Raw genomic sequence first — 17,780 nt, forward strand, 5'->3', positions numbered from 1 at the left:
GTACTTTTGTGTGGCAACCATTTCATGGTGAGGATGCCACCACAACTATGTTCCTTCTGTGGGATTCTGACTCCGACAGACAAGTACAGGTTAGCTTGGAGGTGGGCAGCTCCTCGGTGGTGCCTTTCAAGAATGAATGGGCGACGTCCTTCCCTCCCGAAGTCCCTGCGATGTGGTCAATCAAGAGGCAACTGCCTGGATTTGGTTGACACCAACATCCTAAGATATTGTCGATGATGCAGCCATGGTCATTGACCAATTGATCCTGTCCTTACTTAAAGGACGTTGGAGAGAGTCCACACTCTCAGTTGAATCCAACGTCTTCAGGACTCGCAAATCAAATACAATCACCATGTCTTACAATCCATCTTACCAAGGGCAACCACCAAACGACGGCATCCAGCAAAACAACCCCAATCGCAGTCACGGTAGTCCTCAATTCATAGTCACCCGTGACGAGCTTCAACAAATCTTCTACGATATCGGTTTTCCCCCTGCCAGTATCTCCAACCCCCTGCTTCAGCAAGTCAATCCCAATTACACCAGCAATTCCTATGGTAACCCCCAGAGCAATACTCCGCGTAGTGTTCCCAACGAGGACACCTGGCTTCAGCAAGTCGCCCCCAGTGACAGCAATTATTATTACGGCAACCCCCAGAGCACTCCTGAGGGCAATGTTCCCAACGCCTGGCATCCGCAAGTCAACCCGAATTACAATTCTTATGGCAACCCCCAGAGCGATCTTCAGCGTAGTGTTCCCAGCGCTTGGCATCCGCAAGTCAAACCCAATGTCGACACTTCTCTTGGAGTTGTGCCTAACAGCCTACCTCGTCCCAGTGTCACAGCCATTGCTCCTTCGAATAGAAGTACCAACCAAGTGCAACGGCAACAGCAACACCCAACCCCAACCCCAGCCGCAGCCGCGACCCCGCTACCACCATCACCGAGACCACCAGCGCAACCGTCAGCGCAACCAGCGAGGAGCGTCGCCAAGAGCCCCACAGGAATAGAACACACTCCACCATATGGCGATCTAATCTGTCTTTGCCACATACATTAGGTGCGTGGGGTGCGGGATGGGTTGGTGCCTTACTGCAATGTTGGGGGTTATTTGCGCGGCGAATGTCTAGGACACTTGGATGAATCGCCGCCAAAACTTTGCGAAGCGTGTCGGGAGGCGGGATGTCTAAGTTGGTTAAGTCCCTAGGTTCTGAGGAGAGGGGGCGCAAGAGATGGAAATGGCTTGTCTGTCGCAGGAATACAACCGAGCGAAGTAGCGTTGACTTTCATCATTCTTGCCGTTATTGAATTGACGAGCATCTTCAGCAGATCCCTTGTTTGCCTTGCTTTGGATTGAACTGTGATGTGACACTGTGCTGTTGTCTGCCAATATACCTAGGTACTCGTCGAATCTGTGGCGGAGTTGAAGAGAGGCTCTGGGTGCTGGAACTGCAGGATCCGTCCAATCTTGCGGAGCATGTTTATATACCTGCATGATATTGTCTGTTTGAACCAGCATTACTACGTCTTTGTTGATGTCACTGGTGGTTGGCTAGCTGTTGGCCGGGACTGATGGAAACGGTCCGCCGACAACCGCTGCCATATGTCAGCTGCACAAGCAACTTGTTTCGAATCATCCCAATGCTTTCCTCTCAGACATGCCCGTATATTGCCGCCCACATCCCTTGCGCGGTAGCTGCACCGTATCGACCCAATCTTCTGCGAATATTGATCAAAACAATTATCAACACCCCTACCATCTAACATCGATGTCTACTATAGAGCATTTGGGCAGGTTTCATAACCTAGATATGTCGGTAGACTCTCTCAGACCAGCAGAAAATATGGTCAAGCGCTCCGCCCAGACGTCCAGAATACCATCCTTGTCCTTCTTCAAAGCCTCAGCAATTCTCAACAGCGCTGATCGCTGCCACTTCCCCGGGTCCTCGGCGCATTCGAACAAGAGCTCGGGGTTAAGCCTGATGTACTTTCACTTCAGGTTTTTATGAGCCCGGTCACGTCTCGTCATGTACGACAGCAAGACTTTCCTCACGATCCGGTCGCACTTGAGTCTCTGCTTCTCATCCACCAATGTGTTTCGGATGTCGTCAAACTCGTCTTTCTCGCCGTTTTCCCGACGTTTGACCCACTCTATTCCATAGGCTCGAGTAAAGTCGATAACAAAGGCGGCCATCCCGGCCGCGGTCGGGGTTGCACACGACGTGCCTTGGAAGATCAGGGGAGTCCCGTCTGCAGGGTGGGGACGTTGAAATACTGTCCGATGACTTGAAAGTTCCGCGAATCCGGATGCGGGTCTGGTGTGAATTAAGAGTTTCTTTGAAACCCGTCGTGAGCGTGAATGCAGAAGACGTTCTCTAACGTTTCCGGGAAGGCGATTGGCTTCTTGGTAGGTCCTTGGTCCATATTTCCACCCGAGGCAAAGATCAAGGCTTTACCGCTCGTTTCATGGAACCTCTTTCGCACCTCCTCCGAAGGCTTGTTAAGGCGGAGAGAGATACTGATGATATCGATATTACATTCGTTTATAGCCCATTCAACGGCCTAAAGGCTTGAATGTTAGAGCCCCATGACTCAAAATTTACCCTGACGGTAAGGTGTAGATCACGAGATAGGGGACATGAATTGGGTGAACTCACAGCAGCAACTCTCTCAGCAGCACCCCTATCATCACTAGTGCCTTTCATAACGCGTGGTATGTAGACTTTGGACATTCCAATAGCTCCCAAGAACAGCCGGGGATAGAAACGGCGTGAAGCATCTTACATACGTTAGCTCGACGAGGCTCTCATTCCACGTCAAAGTTGAAACACTTGCACCCTGTGTAGCGCTCGCCGACGACTCGCCCATAGCGGACGGCTCCCTTGAAAATTCCGAGAAGGACCATTTTATGTCGTTTTCGAACAGCCCAACCGAGTCCCCTAGAAGAGAATTCTCTGCCCCTCTCCCGTTCTCGTAAAGGCCCAAACAGGTTTGGTTTTGTGCAGCCGCTTATAGCCTTGATCAGCGGAGATCTAGCCAAGAACCTCTTTTGACACTCTTCTAACAACCTTCCAGCCTGAACCACCTTGAGGTTGACGTCATTCCGGATATCCTCTGATAAATGTCTCCGTCTCTCGTTCCGATGGTCCTCGAGCGGAGCAACGTTCTGCAGGCGATCGCTAAGCAGTATTTGCATAAGAACAACACCCAGACTAAGGGCGTGGGGAAAGCGATGCATGTCGTCAAAGAAGTCGCTCGTAGTCGACGGCTGACTGTCCACGGGCGAGTCACTTTGGTTGCTCGGGAGAACCAGCCTGAGATATGGCTGGCGTAGCTGTAGTTCCGAGGAGCTCGATTTGCCGTACACCCAGATGTCTTCAACACCCCAGTCACCCCGTAGCCAGGGAGTGTTGTGAAGATCAAGCAGCGAACGAACTAGCCGCAAGCAAAGAACAATTCTTTCGCGATAGTGCAGTTCGTGTTTAAGCACTTCGCTAAAAGGGAACTCGGCATCTGCTGCATGGCCGTTGACGTCCTCGTACCTGAGAACACCGCGTTCCATGCCGATCTGTCCGTCATTGTGGAGGACCATTTTATAGCGTTTGCCTTGTAGCGGTTCTAGCTGACAGGGATTGGTCCATTTTGAACGCGAGATGTGGCTTGAATAGACACCGTTAGAACGGATTCCAAGCATGGAGGTTGTGGTGATGTTGATCGGCTAGACAAAAATACCTCTCACTCACCTCTTCTGTGTAACATCGACTATTGCTTCTTGCAGGCAATCGGGTCCCTTGGCGTACTTGACAGCTGGAAACCTCATAACAAAGGAGTCGGCTCCTTTTGCATCGCAACTCCATGTGCCGTCCGAGCGCAGGTTGACGGACGTAGCATTTCCAAGAGTCACCCGGTTGCGTTTGTGTGGTCGTAAATGATAATTCCTCCATGTCGATGTCAGGGCAGACTCCAAATTGTTAAGCTTGTCCAGTGTCGTTTCGGATCCGCTGGGGTCCCACGTAGTAGATCTATCTTCAGACATATGCTGGCCCAACAGCACTCGAAACAGTTCGTTACGTAGGTCTTCAAGCCCGGTACTGAAAATCTCAAGGTCCTTCGTGTTGAAGTCGGAGCACAGAATCTCTCCATTGGTTGCGTGTTGCCAGCTTCCGCCGTGACACTCAACCCATTCAAGACATCGGTACTAGTCACACAGATGATGGGTATTGTCGGTGTTTGCTGCGTTGCCCTATAGGTCTGTAATACAGTACCTACAGGGGAGCTACAGCGAACTATGCGCTTGTAGCAGTGCGTAGCGGAAGCTGGAAAAAAGGGGATACGACAGCAGTGCTGAAGGAAGCAAGACCACTGTTATCACAGTGAGCAAGACGCCACAATACAGAGGCTTTGAGTGCTTGTACGTAGTCTAATACAGAGGCTTTTAGTGCATGTATGTCATTGGCTTATATTCTTGCTTATGCTTACTTATTCTACATACAGGATTGAGAGGAGAGGAGAGGCCTACTTATACAAGTGTGCTGGTCTTCCAGCAGGCTCTGTGGGGCACTGGGCCCCCATAGAGTAGCAAGGTATTCTGTGGGACAACTAAGCTATGGATGGTATAGCTAAGTTCTATGGACTTCGATATCCTTCGACAGCTGACAAACCTTCCCTTGATGTCTCCCGGGTAGGTTTGTGAGGAAGAAGTTAGAAGACCTTCCCAGTACCTCAACACCTGAGTCTTACCTGGCACCTATTATGTGCCACACGTTAACAGTCGGTAAGTAAACCATCAACAAATTCAGGATAAGGCACCTGGACAAAGGTCAGCTTCTGCCATCAAGTTCTCTCTGCTATTTGTGGGAGCGGCGCTGGACGTACTGAGGGGTTAATTTGCTGGACAATACGACCTAGTTGCTCTCGTGAAATTATGGAATCAATAAATGGCAACGCTTTGTCTCGAGCGGCAAGATAAGCAGCAGATGCAAGATGTGCTGTTCGCTGAGCAGATTGATGGATCATGGTTAAAGTAATGCGGCCGAGAGGTAAATAGCTCATGACAAGCCAGCCAAATGTCATTTGCAAATCAGTTGGGATGAGGAGTGAGCGATGCGGGACTGCGTCCACAGCCTGGCCGGCTCGAAAGGGGTGTCTTGTTGCCTCCACGACTTTCGCTGCAGTCTCCAGCGCTGTTGTTGTACCGAGCAAGACCCGTTCGTGTGTTGCCGCAGTCGACGCTTCGCATTCCATCTTCGTGTAAGGCGGCTTGATTGTAATGTCGATAGAGTATCTGGAGAGGAGAAAAGGGGGGTGATCTTCCTAACTATGTAGGGATCATCCCATCACTGAGCTGAATGGCGCAGTCGACCCCCCTGCATGTATGGGGTTTGGGTATATCGGTTACGCACCCCCACGCGAGACGCAGCCTGCTATCACCTGGGTTAGAGCCCGGAACTTGAGCTTAAAAATAGATCTTTCTAATTCTAAGTTGACCCAAACATCCCTCCAGCTTCTTGTTGTGTCATTTAAATTCAACAAACCCCATCCTCAGCAGTTCAGACAGTACCTTTGTGCCTTGAAAACACTTGAGCAATGGATCAGCCTATCAAGACATGGATCCTTACCAAGAGCACTGGTTACCCAACAGACTTCCGTCTCCAGCTTGGTCAGGTTCTTCGCGATCCCAGACAGCCCATGCTTCTGCTTTTCGCGTCATCAGCCGACCCGCCACCCCAGATGTCGGGGATGCAAGTTTCTGAGAAAAAGACCGAAGGTGTCATCATGGGAATAAACTCGAGCTTGGCTCGATGTTTTGGTCTCTGGGCAAACACCTCCGTTCTCCCAGCCGCGGGAGCTATTCAGGCTGCGCGTAAATGCCAACCGCAGGGTGCGCCAAACGCAAATGCGGGGTTCTTAGCTCAAGCAATGAGGCTCCAGCAGAACCATGCCTCATTCACTAAGGCACAGAGGTCTCGGTTTTTGTACCATGAGGGGGCTTGTTTTAGGGTAGGTAACTGTGTCTTTTGGGTTTGAGGTAAGTTAAGGTACCTCCCCTAGGTACCTTTGCACTTGGCAGTCACAATAACTTGTTTGTGGGATTCTTTATTTGGTGATTTGTAGTCTGAGACAACTTGTGATGCCTACACTTTAGCTAGCTAGTTTTGAGTTGAGTCACGGATTCCCCAAAATTCTGCAAAGACCCCTTGCCTCTTGAGAGCATTCAATACTCCTCCGCCTTTCCTCTCGTATACACTTTTGCTCCTGTCTTTCCTCATCCTCCTGCTCCTTTCTTTCTCCGTCTTTGCTCTCCTTCCACTCCTCTTCCGTTTGTTCTCGCTCCTCACGCTGTTCAATATTATCCGCGGTGAGCATCTCTTTTCCTGCCCCGTCCACCTTCTCGTCTTCGCAGGCGTGTCTTGCTTCCTCGACTATTGCGGCTTTCAATTTATCAGCATTCTCCTGTTCGGCTTGATCGTGGTAGAGGGGGACGAGAGTGATGTAGAGCTCTGCCCAGTCCACTGGTGTTGATTCGGGATCGCGATCGCCGCGGCTCATGGTGAGGCAGTCGGTGAAGATTAGCGGGTAGATAATGGTTAGGTGGGGCTTTTGGTAGGTCAAGGATCTCGTGTGTTAGGTGATGGAATGAAAGTCGGGATTAAACGAAGGGGTGGCTATGTTGCTTATAAGGATGAAAAGAGAGGACTGTTTCAAAGTAGTAATTGTGGATGTGGTGTTGTAGAAGTCTGCTCTTCGTTGTGTGGTGGTGATTATCTATAGAAGATTGCAACGTCGTGATTTCTGTTTCTTTCTGCTTTCAGCTGGAGTGTGTAGTGCGTCTGAGCTCTGGGTGGTTGTCTTGTGGTGATTTTGACCACCAGGCGCTGTGCTTGCTTTTGGCACGGCTGCCTCTGTTGAAACTGCTGGGGAGTGTGTACCTGGCGGCCGTTGTCCCGTTGCTCGACTGACCTGAGCCGGCTGGAGTTGACTTCGTGCTCTAGCGTTATCGTTCGCCTTGAGGTGTTGTATTTCAAGCTCTAGCCTGAGGGCTTGATTGAGCGTTTCCGGGTTTATGGGGAGAGAAAGGGGTAGTGTTGGGTCCTTTGGTGTAGACATTCTGTCAGCGTGTCTCTGCGTGCCACACAACTGCTCTTGGTGGGGCCACTGTTAAAGTCGGTCTGTGCTTGTATGGAAGATCAGGCGAGAGTAATCATTCCATTCAAGATCTTTGAAGGAAAGAGCTGGCGTCAAAGTGGGCTGCAGTGGTGTCATGTATCTTGTAGGGCTCTGCTACTGTAAACGGGATGGAACAGTCAGTTAGATCATCTGGGCAAAATGGGCAAGTTTTTTCATGGTCATGCAGACTATAGTATTTTTTGTCATCTACAACTCTAATATGACGCCGAAGTCGCGTCTATCAATTTTCTTGCAGCTGTTGGGCTGATTCGGCCGGCGATTCCAATAGTTTGCTCCCCATACACCTCAATCGACACGTCAGCACATGGCCCGCGCTATTGCTTTTATCTCGTTCAGCCCCTTGTTCCTCGTGCTTGGTGAAGTATTTCGCTTGTATACTTTGGTGGTGTCCATGACTGTGCTGGCGTGCGGTGTCACCTTCATGACTGCTTCTGTTGTTTCGTAAACAGATGTGGAAGAGCTCAATCGTTCGGGACTGCTTCTGGAGCAGGTGCGATTCTTGTAGGAGGTGCTACTCCTGGAAGAGGTGCTGCTGTTGCAACTAGCCATATTCGTGTTGCTTGTTGTGTACTTGTCAATCATGGCGGTGTAGTTGTCAATGGTTGTGGATAGAAGGCAGAATGTAAACGACACAGGACTTGGCTTTACTTGACGGATATTGCTGTCGTAGAAGGCCAGAGTATTGTAGGTGTACCCAAGATCAGAAAGGAGTGGGTGTGGTAGTTTTAAAAGCAACGTATCTTGTGTGTTGAAGGCCACGGCGTCATAGAACTCGATAACGAGATCCAGCTGATATCAGAGTTGACCAGTCGTGGCATGCATCATCATTCACCCCTTGACGCCCAAAACCATGCCACTTTGACAGTTTTCTTCCATCCCTTCTAGCGTCAACGATTCGTCTCTCTGTAAACGGTGCTCATGTGTATCTTCATCCGCGCCAGCGTAACTCTACGTGTTAGAGAGTACCACACGTGGAAATCTGCTGCATCAACTTGTGGCTCATAGAAGTTTCGTCTTGCTACAATGTAGCGGGCTGTCAGCGTCACGCATCGAAGTGTGTTGGATGATGACATGAGTGTCATTGCCAAATGTGGACAACTCGGCAGAACATCCGACACTCCAATCGAACAGTAAGAATGAGCGCTCGATCGGGCTGCCTGTGACTGTTGTCTGGCAGATAGTTGAGTGAAACATGTTGCAACACACCAAACAAGCAGTGAAGTGATCATCCATGGCACTCATCCCTAAAAAAGGGCCATTGTTCCATCACCTGCTGTTATCCGAGCTTGAATTGCATCCCCATGGGCTAATGTATTTCAGGCCATGGGGAACACGAGTGTTGTGGCTGGGCGCACGTCCCCTGAAATACCCCTGAGCCGTTGCTTGGCAACAGGTCAATTTGTTTACAAGTTCAAGGTATAGTAGCAAAACTGTGATGAAGATGGGCAAGATAACTGGTACTGCAAGTCGGTCAAACGTAGAATCTTTTGTTAACCTACCCCTTTTTAGAAGAAGAAGAGGTCTTGATGGAAAATTAGTACACCTCAAAGGATAGTTCAGAGGCCCATTAACTATCTTTGTAAGCCCCTGAACTATCTTGAAGGCCTTTCTCTCTTTTAAGGCTTGGTTTAGCGTTTTGCAGTGCCAGTTATTTTGTCCACATTGTGGCAGCATACTGGAGTTGTGGACCTGCATGTGAGATTTGGCTAGGAGAAGTCGGGTAACCAATCGTGAGAACCGTCTTCATGCATGTCAGCATGCCGTTGGCGAAGCTTGCATTCAGTGCGGATACGACAGTGCATACATAAGCTAGAGAATGAGGCTGAGCCAGTGCCACCCCTCATCGGGCTCATTCCCAAATTCTTGATCCCCACCATTGAGTGCTGTGTGCAAGCTATCAGCCTTTGACACAGACGACACTTCAAGTTCAAAATGGAGCCTCTGTCAGCGGCGGTAACAATATTGGAGGTTGCTGGCGCGATTACATCCGTGATAAGCGCTGCCACGGCATTCATGCGAGATATTCGAGGGGCTCGACAAGAAATCATCGCCGTTAAAAAGGAACTAATATCACTCAAAGGTGTGCTTGAGATACTCGCAGATGACTTTCACGATGCCGATAAGATCAAGCTCCCAGACAGCGTGCTTGAGCGAATTGTCGATGTGGCCGCAGACTGCCAAAATGTCGTGAATCAGATTGGCGGGTTGTTGAAGGAAGGTTCGCGTGTCAGTTGGGCTCTGTCGGGAAAAGAGGAGATGGAAAGCTTGCGAGAAGATCTGGAAAGACACAAAGCCACCCTCAGTGTAACACTGGATTTGGTATCTGTGTAAGTTGTGTGTCTGTGGCCCTTGGGAAAGTGAGTAGCTGATCGTAGACAGCATCATCATCAAAGACATCAAAGACGACACAGAGCACATTCTCCAAGACACCTCGGCCATCAAAGGCAACACAGCACAGATACAAACAGACATCGACCGTGTTCTGCAGGGAATATCTCAGATTCAACTCCAGTTGAATGCGCCGGAGACAGGGCCAAGACCATCAAATTATGTTCTCGGCCGGTTTCTCGCCGACTTGAGGACCGACGCGGAGACCATCCTTGGAGATGCAGAGTATCCTGATGACAGGACAGAACAGTATCATGGGTATCTGCACAGCCAGGAAGGATATGACATCAGATCACCCCCAGAGCCAACACCCGCTCCCATCACCTTGAGCGACACAGAAGGGAGACGTTGTTTGGTCTCATTTCGTGCTTGCAGAACCTGGCTGGTAAGTGACCCAACGCTGAGTCAGTGATGTTAACAGCCTCAACCATGCTAATGACCTTTAGGAAATGTCGAAGGCAATAGAACAATTGTATGGCCATCTTCCTCAGAATGACCAGGTCCGGGCTGGAAATTACGAAGTCTTCGGTCCTAGTGGAGAGATAATCCTGCCAGCATTTTGGGAAAGCTTCGTTTTACCAGGTTGGGAAGTGACGCTGAAGCTACGCCAAGTCGAGATGGCCAACCAGTCCCTCAAAGCAGAAGCGACAATTGTTGATGAAACTAAACCTCAGTCAGAAGGCTCCCAAAAAGAAGGACAATCAAAAAAGGCTGGCTCAACAACAAGGCCAGACAGCGGCAAAGAAATGCTTGGAAGGGTTCTCAAACCGCGGACTGGGACTAAAGACAACAAGGAAAGTGACAAGGAGAAAGATAAAAAGAAAGAAAAACACACAGAGTTCAACCTGATCCCGGTGAGAGGCTTCTTTGATCAGCGGAAGAAGGAGATTAGACATGCTTCGACCAAAGACAAGGTAAGATGAAGTCCTTGCAATCAGAAGGGAGGGATTGGGAGTGGACATATTTGTGACTAATCAAACCTGTGTCAGCAGATTGCTCCGCCAGTGAGCACAAAGGCGCAGTCTCCCAGTCAACAGGCTCAGAGTCAGCCTCGAGAAGAGGTGACAGCTGAGGCTTCCGAAATGCGCCAGAGCTACCCCCAATTGCAACCTGAAATACTGCAGCCAGTCACAGCTCCGACGCCTACTCAGACGGTGTTTCGGCAGCTTCAGATTGCTCGCCATTCTCTGCCAACCCCCACTCTCACTCCAGCCCCAATCATTTCACCCCTCTACTACTTTCGGGCCACTCCATCGCACCCAGCTTCTACCCTCTCCGCCTTTCACCCACAAAGCTCTGCCTCCCACACAAACATTCCTCCAACCACACCTGACGACTCACAACCATCATGGGCCACCCGCGCCCAATCTCCTGCGAGCAAATCGGCGACCTCACTTACTACGAAGAAATCGAGCGATTCCAGCGTCGAAGCGAAAGCCAACGAGACCACCTCGAGACCGAGAGACAAGAACAACGCCGGCGCGAAGAACGTGAAGAACACCGCCGCGCCCACCAGGCTCGCCAGGGACAACGTCACGCCGCCCAGCAGCAACGAGAACAAGAACAAGAACAAGAAGAACCCCGCCTCGCCCAGCAAGCCCGCCGGGAACAACGTCGCGCCGCCAGGGAGCTGCGAGAGCAAGAAGGAGAACAAGAAGCCCAGCCGGCTCCTACCATCCGGAGGCTCCCGCCACGGCACCAAGACGTTGAAGCCCAACAGCAGCAGAGTCGAGGACAAGTGACCGCAGATTTCAACCATCGTCAACACGTTGCCCAACGAGGCCAGGACGAACTTTGGCAGATACTTCAGGCAAGCGCTGCACAAAATCAACAAGGATCTTCAGGCTTGGTGAGAAGCTTGAGAGATGTTTCCGTGCTCCCTAGCTTTGAGTTGCATTGTGCCCGTGTGAGAGCCGCAAGACGCGACTTACAGTCACGGGAGGACACAGTTTCTGCAAAGAGGTCAGAATTGGCAGCTCGCAGAGAGGCTGTGAGAGTCGGAGAAGCCGCAAGGGACAGCCAATTGAACGATGAGGTCAATATCATCGCGATTCAAACCCGCACATCCAATGATGTCCCTGATGCTCGAAGTCTTGTGCCCCCTCAGGGTCAGCAGCCCAGTACCCAATCACCGGCAACGGTATCTCCCTCTCAAGACCAGACAACATCCCCAACTATACCAAACCCACCGACAGCCGGCCCCGAGCCGCAATTAGAACCACGCCGCAATCGAAGCCTGTTGTCCCTCGAAGAGCTGGCTTGTTTCCCTGGACCAAGATACATCCCCGGAGAACTACTCTACCCCGTCCCCGACTTAGAAGAGTCCCAACTGCCTCCGATGAACTTCTACCGCCTTCCTTCGTACCGAACCTGGGAGACAATTGTGGACGTTTCGACAGGCATTGCCTGACAACGTGGAGGGAACAGGTCAGAAACGCCGCCCATGAATGGGAGCACCTGCGGGTACTTCTTCAATCGTTGATTAGTGGACTCGATGGGAGGAGGGAACAACGCCGATAATGATCTGGAGGAGGGGAGTGTTGGCTGATGTGGTGGGCAGACAAATGGTTGTGTAGAGGGGTGGACACTGGATAGTAAAGAAGGGAGTGATATCAGATCGACAAAAGCAATGATTTCAATGACTGGCTTGGTCTTTTGTGAAGTGTTGTGAAGTCGATGAGAAGGTGGAAGCAGGAATGACCTTGTGATTGATGTGCGTACACAAGGGCACCATTTCTGGTCTTGGCATTGAAACTTGGCCCAACCCTGTAGATCTTCAGGTGCTTTACAATGTCAGTGTGTCATAACCTACAATAAAAACTTCCATAAAATTCTCTGTCGTTTCAAATTAACTTATTAGTGTGTGGTCTTTCTGGCAGACATGTTGCACAAACTCGGCGGCTTGGTTCTGCTCTGTTTGTGGCCGTTCGCATTTGACACTGTTGCTGAAACGGAACACCGCGATGCACGAACAGCAGAAGCCAGCACAACCCAACTGGGGCGCGCTAGAAAGTTGTGTACATTGTAGATGTCGCTTTCTGCAGTCTAGATTTCGTTCACATTTACAGCCTAAAATGTACAAGGTAGATCGATAACCTTCCTACTGTTATTTGGGGAGTGAAACAATCACTTGAGATATACCGTGCCAGCTGTGTCAAGTCAACAAGTGGTCACTCCATTTTTGATTAGGTGCCATCACAGCACTTCATTATCTAAAAAGTGCCATTGAAAGGCTGGCCAAAGGTAGACGACCCAGAGCAAGCTGTTTCCCGAGAATGGCTGGGCCAACAGATTAGTTCTCTCATAACATCGAGGACCTGTATAGTAGTCTGGGCACAGGCACACAAGCGACCACCGGTCCCATGACTGAGTATCGTTGGTACAACAGCGTCTTGCTGCCTCCTCTTGAATAACAATATTGAGTCAGTAGATGGAGCGCGTCATATGCCTTTGAAGATAGACATAAGCAAACGGGAATCTTGGGCGTCAACGAAACAGAGTGCATGAGCAATTGGGCTTGTGGTCATAAAGGAGTGTTATTATCTAGTCCTGGAACTCGTGTCGGTAACAATGACCTATTCTTTGCCGGACGGGATAGGGTGACACAGCTGAATAAATCTGTGTTGACTACACCGCCCTGTCAAAACAGGTGTGTACCCCTAGGGGTCGCTAAGCAGCGCTGTGGGTGGTCATTGCGCACAATCCATTCACTTAACTTCAGTCACTCTTCACGGTCACTGTTTGTGCACACAACTTTCCCCACGTACCTTTTCTCCCATAACAACAATCAACAAGCCCAGCTGCTTATATTGTGCTCGAGTCATCCTCATCGTCAAACCGAAACATCCCAAGCCGCCTCTCCTGCAACCCAGGTACATCAAGCAAACAGCTATATACTCCCCAGAACTTTGTCGAACATTCCCCAGAATCGACTCATTGCGACTCGGACAGGATGGAGAATATACACCAACCACCCAGCTGGTACACAACGACCCAGTACCTCAAGTTCAAGATAGACAAGCTCTCCCAAGCTGCTGAGGCTCTCATCACCCAAATCCCAACAGGATCCATCAATTGGCCTGCGGACCGACAACAAGTGCTGGCGTTGTTGGAGGAGATGAGCCAGCTTGATCTCCTCTACCTCGGCCTGCAAAACACCCTCCAGGAGGAGGCAGCTTGGGAGCAAAGCCCAGAATACCAGCCGCGATGGCCGTGGCCAAGAACCGACGAGCTCCTGCAGATTAGAACCAGAGAGACGTTGGCTCAGGAGGCCAACCACTTGGAGTCGCAGAAGCGACAAATCGACGCTTGGGTCACACGACAGGAGTCGCTGGAGGAGCAGAGGCGGCGGCAAATGGACCATATCGGTCCTTTTCAGCTCGGCCCTCCGGCCCTGCGACAGGTCCAAAGAGAACCACAGCACCACCGGCTGATGCCGGATAACCCACAGCCTACTCGTCCGGTGGCTCAACCTCAGCCAGCTCGTCGCGCGGTTCAACCCAAGCCTGCTCGGCCCGCGGCTCAACCCCAATCTCAGCCACGCCAGCGCCTCCCCCGCTTGGCTCCCAAGCCTGTGGTCCAGCCACACCTGCCTCAGGGGCATCAACAAGTCCGGCAACAACAGCACCGTCAACAACAGCCCGCTGCCCCGGTTCGCCCTGCACCACTGATGGCCTTGCATCGCCAGGCACCACCCCAGCAGCCACCCCCCCAACAACCACAGCCTGAACAGGGACAACACCGCCGAGTGAGTTCCCTCACACAATTTCTCATCGACTGCGGCGCCATTCCGGCAGATTCTCCCTTGATAAAGCCAGAGAATTCTCCCGAGATCAAGAAAGAGAGCCCTTCTCAAGTGAAGCCACAGCCGCGCGACTAAGGGCAAGCAAAAGTCATAGACAAGGGAAAGGAGAAAGGGCAGGGCATCTTCCTGTGTATAATGTAAATTAGTGAAGGGGTAGTGTACTATAGGAGAGGGAAAGCAAGGACGGAAAATAAAGAAAAGAGTATGTTTATGCCACACCTGCTTACCTATACAGGGATGTCGACTTTGCTCGTGTCTACTTAGGTGTCTCAAATCCATCCGAGCAGCGCCTCCCTAGTCCATTACTACGTTTAATTAGAAGAATACACCACATACAGAAAACACTGATGCCGGAATATATACCCATTCCAGAGTCGCAGTCCGGGGGCATAATTACGAAGGTCAGTTGATATGGTTGATGTGCCCTCCTTCAAGCGGGCTGCTCCGTTGGTCCAAGGGATGAGACGGTCTCGGCTCGTTTTATGAGATGAGCTGGCAATGGAAGCCAAGCCCAGGGCCGGCTTAACTTGCAGCCTTGCCAGGTTCTGGGACAATCTTTTGAGATTTCTAAAGAAGAAGTGGTGATACCGACCGTGCCTGGGTGGTTGGTGGTTAATGTCGTCGTGAGGGTGCTAAATTCAACTTCAGGGTCACCAGTCACCCCGGCGCACCTGGGTAAGGGTCATAGCCCGGCACTGGTGGGTACTAGGTAGGTACCTAAGTAGGTAGGTAGGCATTGACGCCAAAACGTCGGCCCGGAAAACTACCGGAAGGTTTGCAAGCCCGTAAAGTGAGACAAGCCGTGATAATTCCAAGCCAAGACGAAACCTGGGGCCGTGAGATGACTGGAGCCGCCCGAGGGCCGTCTTGAGTTGTCTCATCTCATCAACCACCCTGAGCGGGCAGTGTGAATGACGTCTCCCTTGAGCGCGTGAAGCTGGAGGTGATTTCGCGATTGAGACAGGTCACATCAAGGTCAAATTATCATTGTATTAAGTTTAGACTGTATTTATGCCTCCTTAAAGCTTGTCTCTATGCATCCATGTCTTAAAGGTCCGTGTTGATTGAATCGCCTGCTGCCACCGTAAACTATGGACGAGCGGTGCTGGTGTGAGTGTTGGCCTGCAACGACGTATCTACCGTTGTGGGAAAGTAAGATTTGAGGTCACCGTGGTCACAGTAGAACTTCTTTTACAGGTTCCCAATCATACACGGTGTCCAGACTTAGTACGACGTCATACGATCCCGCCCGGCAGTCGGTCGAGCCCTATTTCCTCCCACTGAGGACCGTTTTTCTGAGCCTCACTCCCTGGTGTATAAGGGACACGACAGGTAGGGTCGCACCAACGAATATGTACTTGATCAAGTGGACAGGTGGTCAAGTGGCCGCCCTACTAAGTATTGGATGGCGAATCATTCTTGGGTACGTTGGACCACCGTTCAAATCCTGGGCATGTCGGTTATTGTAGATGCGAACTCGTCTTAAACCTGGATTCATCATCTTAACGGTTATTACACTGTAATTGAGCCCGAGCAGACAACAGGAAGCCCTGCATTCAGGACGGGCATCAAACACAGCCCAGGAATCCTTCGATCTTGCAGGGCCCTAGGGTTGGGAGATCATACTCGACGTAAAAAATCTTCAATATAGAATTTTGAGTAAGATGACCATAGGATCCAGGCCTGGAAGTTGTGTTCTGGCACCATATTGCCCACTGTAATGCTGAAGAAGAGGACCATGGCCTCATGATAGTAATGTATTGCTACGGGGGTTTCAGGCGTGTTGAGGGGTGTCAGGAGGCTACTCAGCATATCTTTCAGCCATCATCCGATTTGTTCCAAGTACTCTTGTGCTACCTATATAGTCACACCCGACAATTTTTTTGGCTCAGTCCGTATTGGTCTCACAAGGTGAGCAAAAGGTGAGCGCAGTGAGCATCACCCTGAGCTGAAGTGGGTCTAAGGACCATTCGGCTATACTTGCCGCAACCAAAACTGATCATGACTTCACTTCCGTTTTCTCTTTGCGCGTTCCAGTAGCCCGTTATCAACCCCACTAGAACCACCATTTGTATTAAAATTGCAACTTTGAACATAGACGAACTTGTTCAATTTTTTTAAAACAGAAGAAGACACTTATGAATTGCCATATTCCTACAATTCGAAAATCACGTAGTTATAGACGGCGAGAATGTGTGTAGCAGACTACCTGTCCGTTGCCCGAGTTTCCATTTTGCCGTCCCATGTACTAGGGAACAGTAGGGGCACCTGGTAGATTAATTCAACAGGCATATACTAGCGTCAAGGGATGAGGGGCGTCAAACTTCAATGGCCATAGATCCATAGCATTATGCAAACGGAGCAGCGGTAAGGCACACAGCCCTAGGCCTACTTCCTTCAGGACCGCTGGCGAGCATATTGAGCTAAAAATGTAAGTAAGGGGAAAGGAGGAGGGGCTGAGAGACCCACTCAGAAGGCAGCACTTGCATTCACATCACCAAGGATTCTATTCCTCTCGGTATTGCCGATAACCCTACAACTTCAGACTCTTCATGGAAGGAAAATGGAGCTATCGGGGTTTTAGTCGTATGATTCCTGCCGATGTGGGAACTGATTGCTTCTTGGCGCAGAGGCCGCGGACTATGAATATGTCAGCTGGTACAGAGCAGGCAGCAGACGTCGGTGAACGCGAGAGTGGCGAAGTCAGGAACGCTCAGGGGCAAGTCGGATGGGGAGAGGAGAAGCGGCAGCAGGTAGCATAGAGGTATGACTAGAACACGAAGTGGCTGGCTAATGCGCAGGGATACATGGGCTCCTGCTTGAAGGAACGCCGACTAGCGTCCGTAAAATGAAGGCGTCGGGCAGTCTTCACTCAGAGGCAGTCTTAGATGGGGACTATTTGCAAGTTAGACGTAGCTAAAGGAGATAACCCTCATACACGTTGCTATCCGCCAGGGTGGTTGTTGCCACCCTTATATATTTCATTTTTCTCAATATCTGGGCTCTAGAGAAGGGCTTGTTGCTGTAGACCCGGTTCTACTGTAAACACCAGCGTCGGCAGAGCTTTGAAACTTTCGAGCGTTAGGCGCTCTGCTTATGTACTATGTAGATCTCAAGATCCGGAATCAATGAAATACAGCACGTATTTGTGGATTCTACAGTATTCTTCTGTGTGGTTTCCAGCACTTGCACCACCAGCAGCACTTGCGGTTGGAAACCGCAGCTCTCACAGCGAGCCAGAGTTTTCTGCCACAGCTGCCACAGTGAGCCACAGCTCTGTCAGAACTCTCAACAGATTGAAGCCACGGCAGCCACAGCGTTCTCAACGGCCCAGGACCCGGCAGCCACAGCGTTCTCACCAACTGGAATCAATCGAATACGAGGGACTCAACAGGGCTTA

At 50.6% G+C, this 17,780-nt stretch overlaps 5 protein-coding genes across 5 annotated transcripts; 4 read left to right on the plus strand and 1 right to left on the minus strand.

Annotated features, from left to right (window-relative positions):
* Positions 1–244: 244 nt before the first annotated feature.
* Positions 245–1,060, plus strand: QC762_511117 (uncharacterized protein; the record flags this gene model as incomplete). The annotated part of the gene is made up of 2 exons (XM_062891510.1): positions 245–616; positions 671–1,060. 2 exons carry the CDS (start codon positions 245–247, stop codon positions 1,058–1,060), a joined length of 762 nt encoding a protein of 253 aa, XP_062742846.1.
* A 4,526-nt stretch (positions 1,061–5,586) lies between these two features.
* On the plus strand, positions 5,587–6,027 carry QC762_0088060 (uncharacterized protein; the record flags this gene model as incomplete). The annotated part of the gene is made up of 1 exon (XM_062884025.1): positions 5,587–6,027. One exon carries the CDS (start codon positions 5,587–5,589, stop codon positions 6,025–6,027), a length of 441 nt encoding a protein of 146 aa, XP_062742847.1.
* A 138-nt stretch (positions 6,028–6,165) lies between these two features.
* Positions 6,166–6,549, minus strand: QC762_0088070 (uncharacterized protein; the record flags this gene model as incomplete). The annotated part of the gene is made up of 1 exon (XM_062884026.1): positions 6,166–6,549. The coding sequence occupies one exon, from the start codon at positions 6,547–6,549 to the stop codon at positions 6,166–6,168; it is 384 nt and encodes a 127-aa protein (XP_062742848.1).
* Positions 6,550–9,042: 2,493 nt separating this feature from the next.
* Positions 9,043–12,408, plus strand: QC762_0088080 (uncharacterized protein). The gene is made up of 5 exons (XM_062884027.1): positions 9,043–9,515; positions 9,568–9,961; positions 10,023–10,490; positions 10,569–11,122; positions 11,171–12,408. The coding sequence occupies exons 1-5, from the start codon at positions 9,121–9,123 to the stop codon at positions 11,316–11,318; spliced, it is 1,959 nt and encodes a 652-aa protein (XP_062742849.1). The 5' UTR covers positions 9,043–9,120; the 3' UTR covers positions 11,319–12,408.
* Positions 12,409–13,528: 1,120 nt separating this feature from the next.
* QC762_511113 (uncharacterized protein) lies at positions 13,529–14,455 on the plus strand (the record flags this gene model as incomplete). The annotated part of the gene is made up of 1 exon (XM_062891509.1): positions 13,529–14,455. One exon carries the CDS (start codon positions 13,529–13,531, stop codon positions 14,453–14,455), a length of 927 nt encoding a protein of 308 aa, XP_062742850.1.
* Between the last annotated feature and the right edge of the window lie 3,325 nt (positions 14,456–17,780).

The sequence above is a fragment of the Podospora pseudocomata genome, chromosome 5 (genome assembly GCF_035222375.1).
Source record: "Podospora pseudocomata strain CBS 415.72m chromosome 5, whole genome shotgun sequence".
NCBI lineage: Eukaryota > Fungi > Ascomycota > Sordariomycetes > Sordariales > Podosporaceae > Podospora > Podospora pseudocomata.

What these genes read in the sequence shown, in the direction of transcription:
- QC762_0088080 (XM_062884027.1), top strand. Translation starts at nt 9,121, where the DNA reads ATGGAGCCTCTGTCAGCGGCGGTAACAATATTGGAGGTTGCTGGCGCG. An exon ending in ACACTGGATTTGGTATCTGT is followed by an intron (nt 9,516 to 9,567) that starts GTAAGTTGTGTG and finishes GATCGTAGACAG; the next exon opens with CATCATCATCAAAGACATCA. An exon ending in GTGCTTGCAGAACCTGGCTG is followed by an intron (nt 9,962 to 10,022) that starts GTAAGTGACCCA and finishes AATGACCTTTAG; the next exon opens with GAAATGTCGAAGGCAATAGA.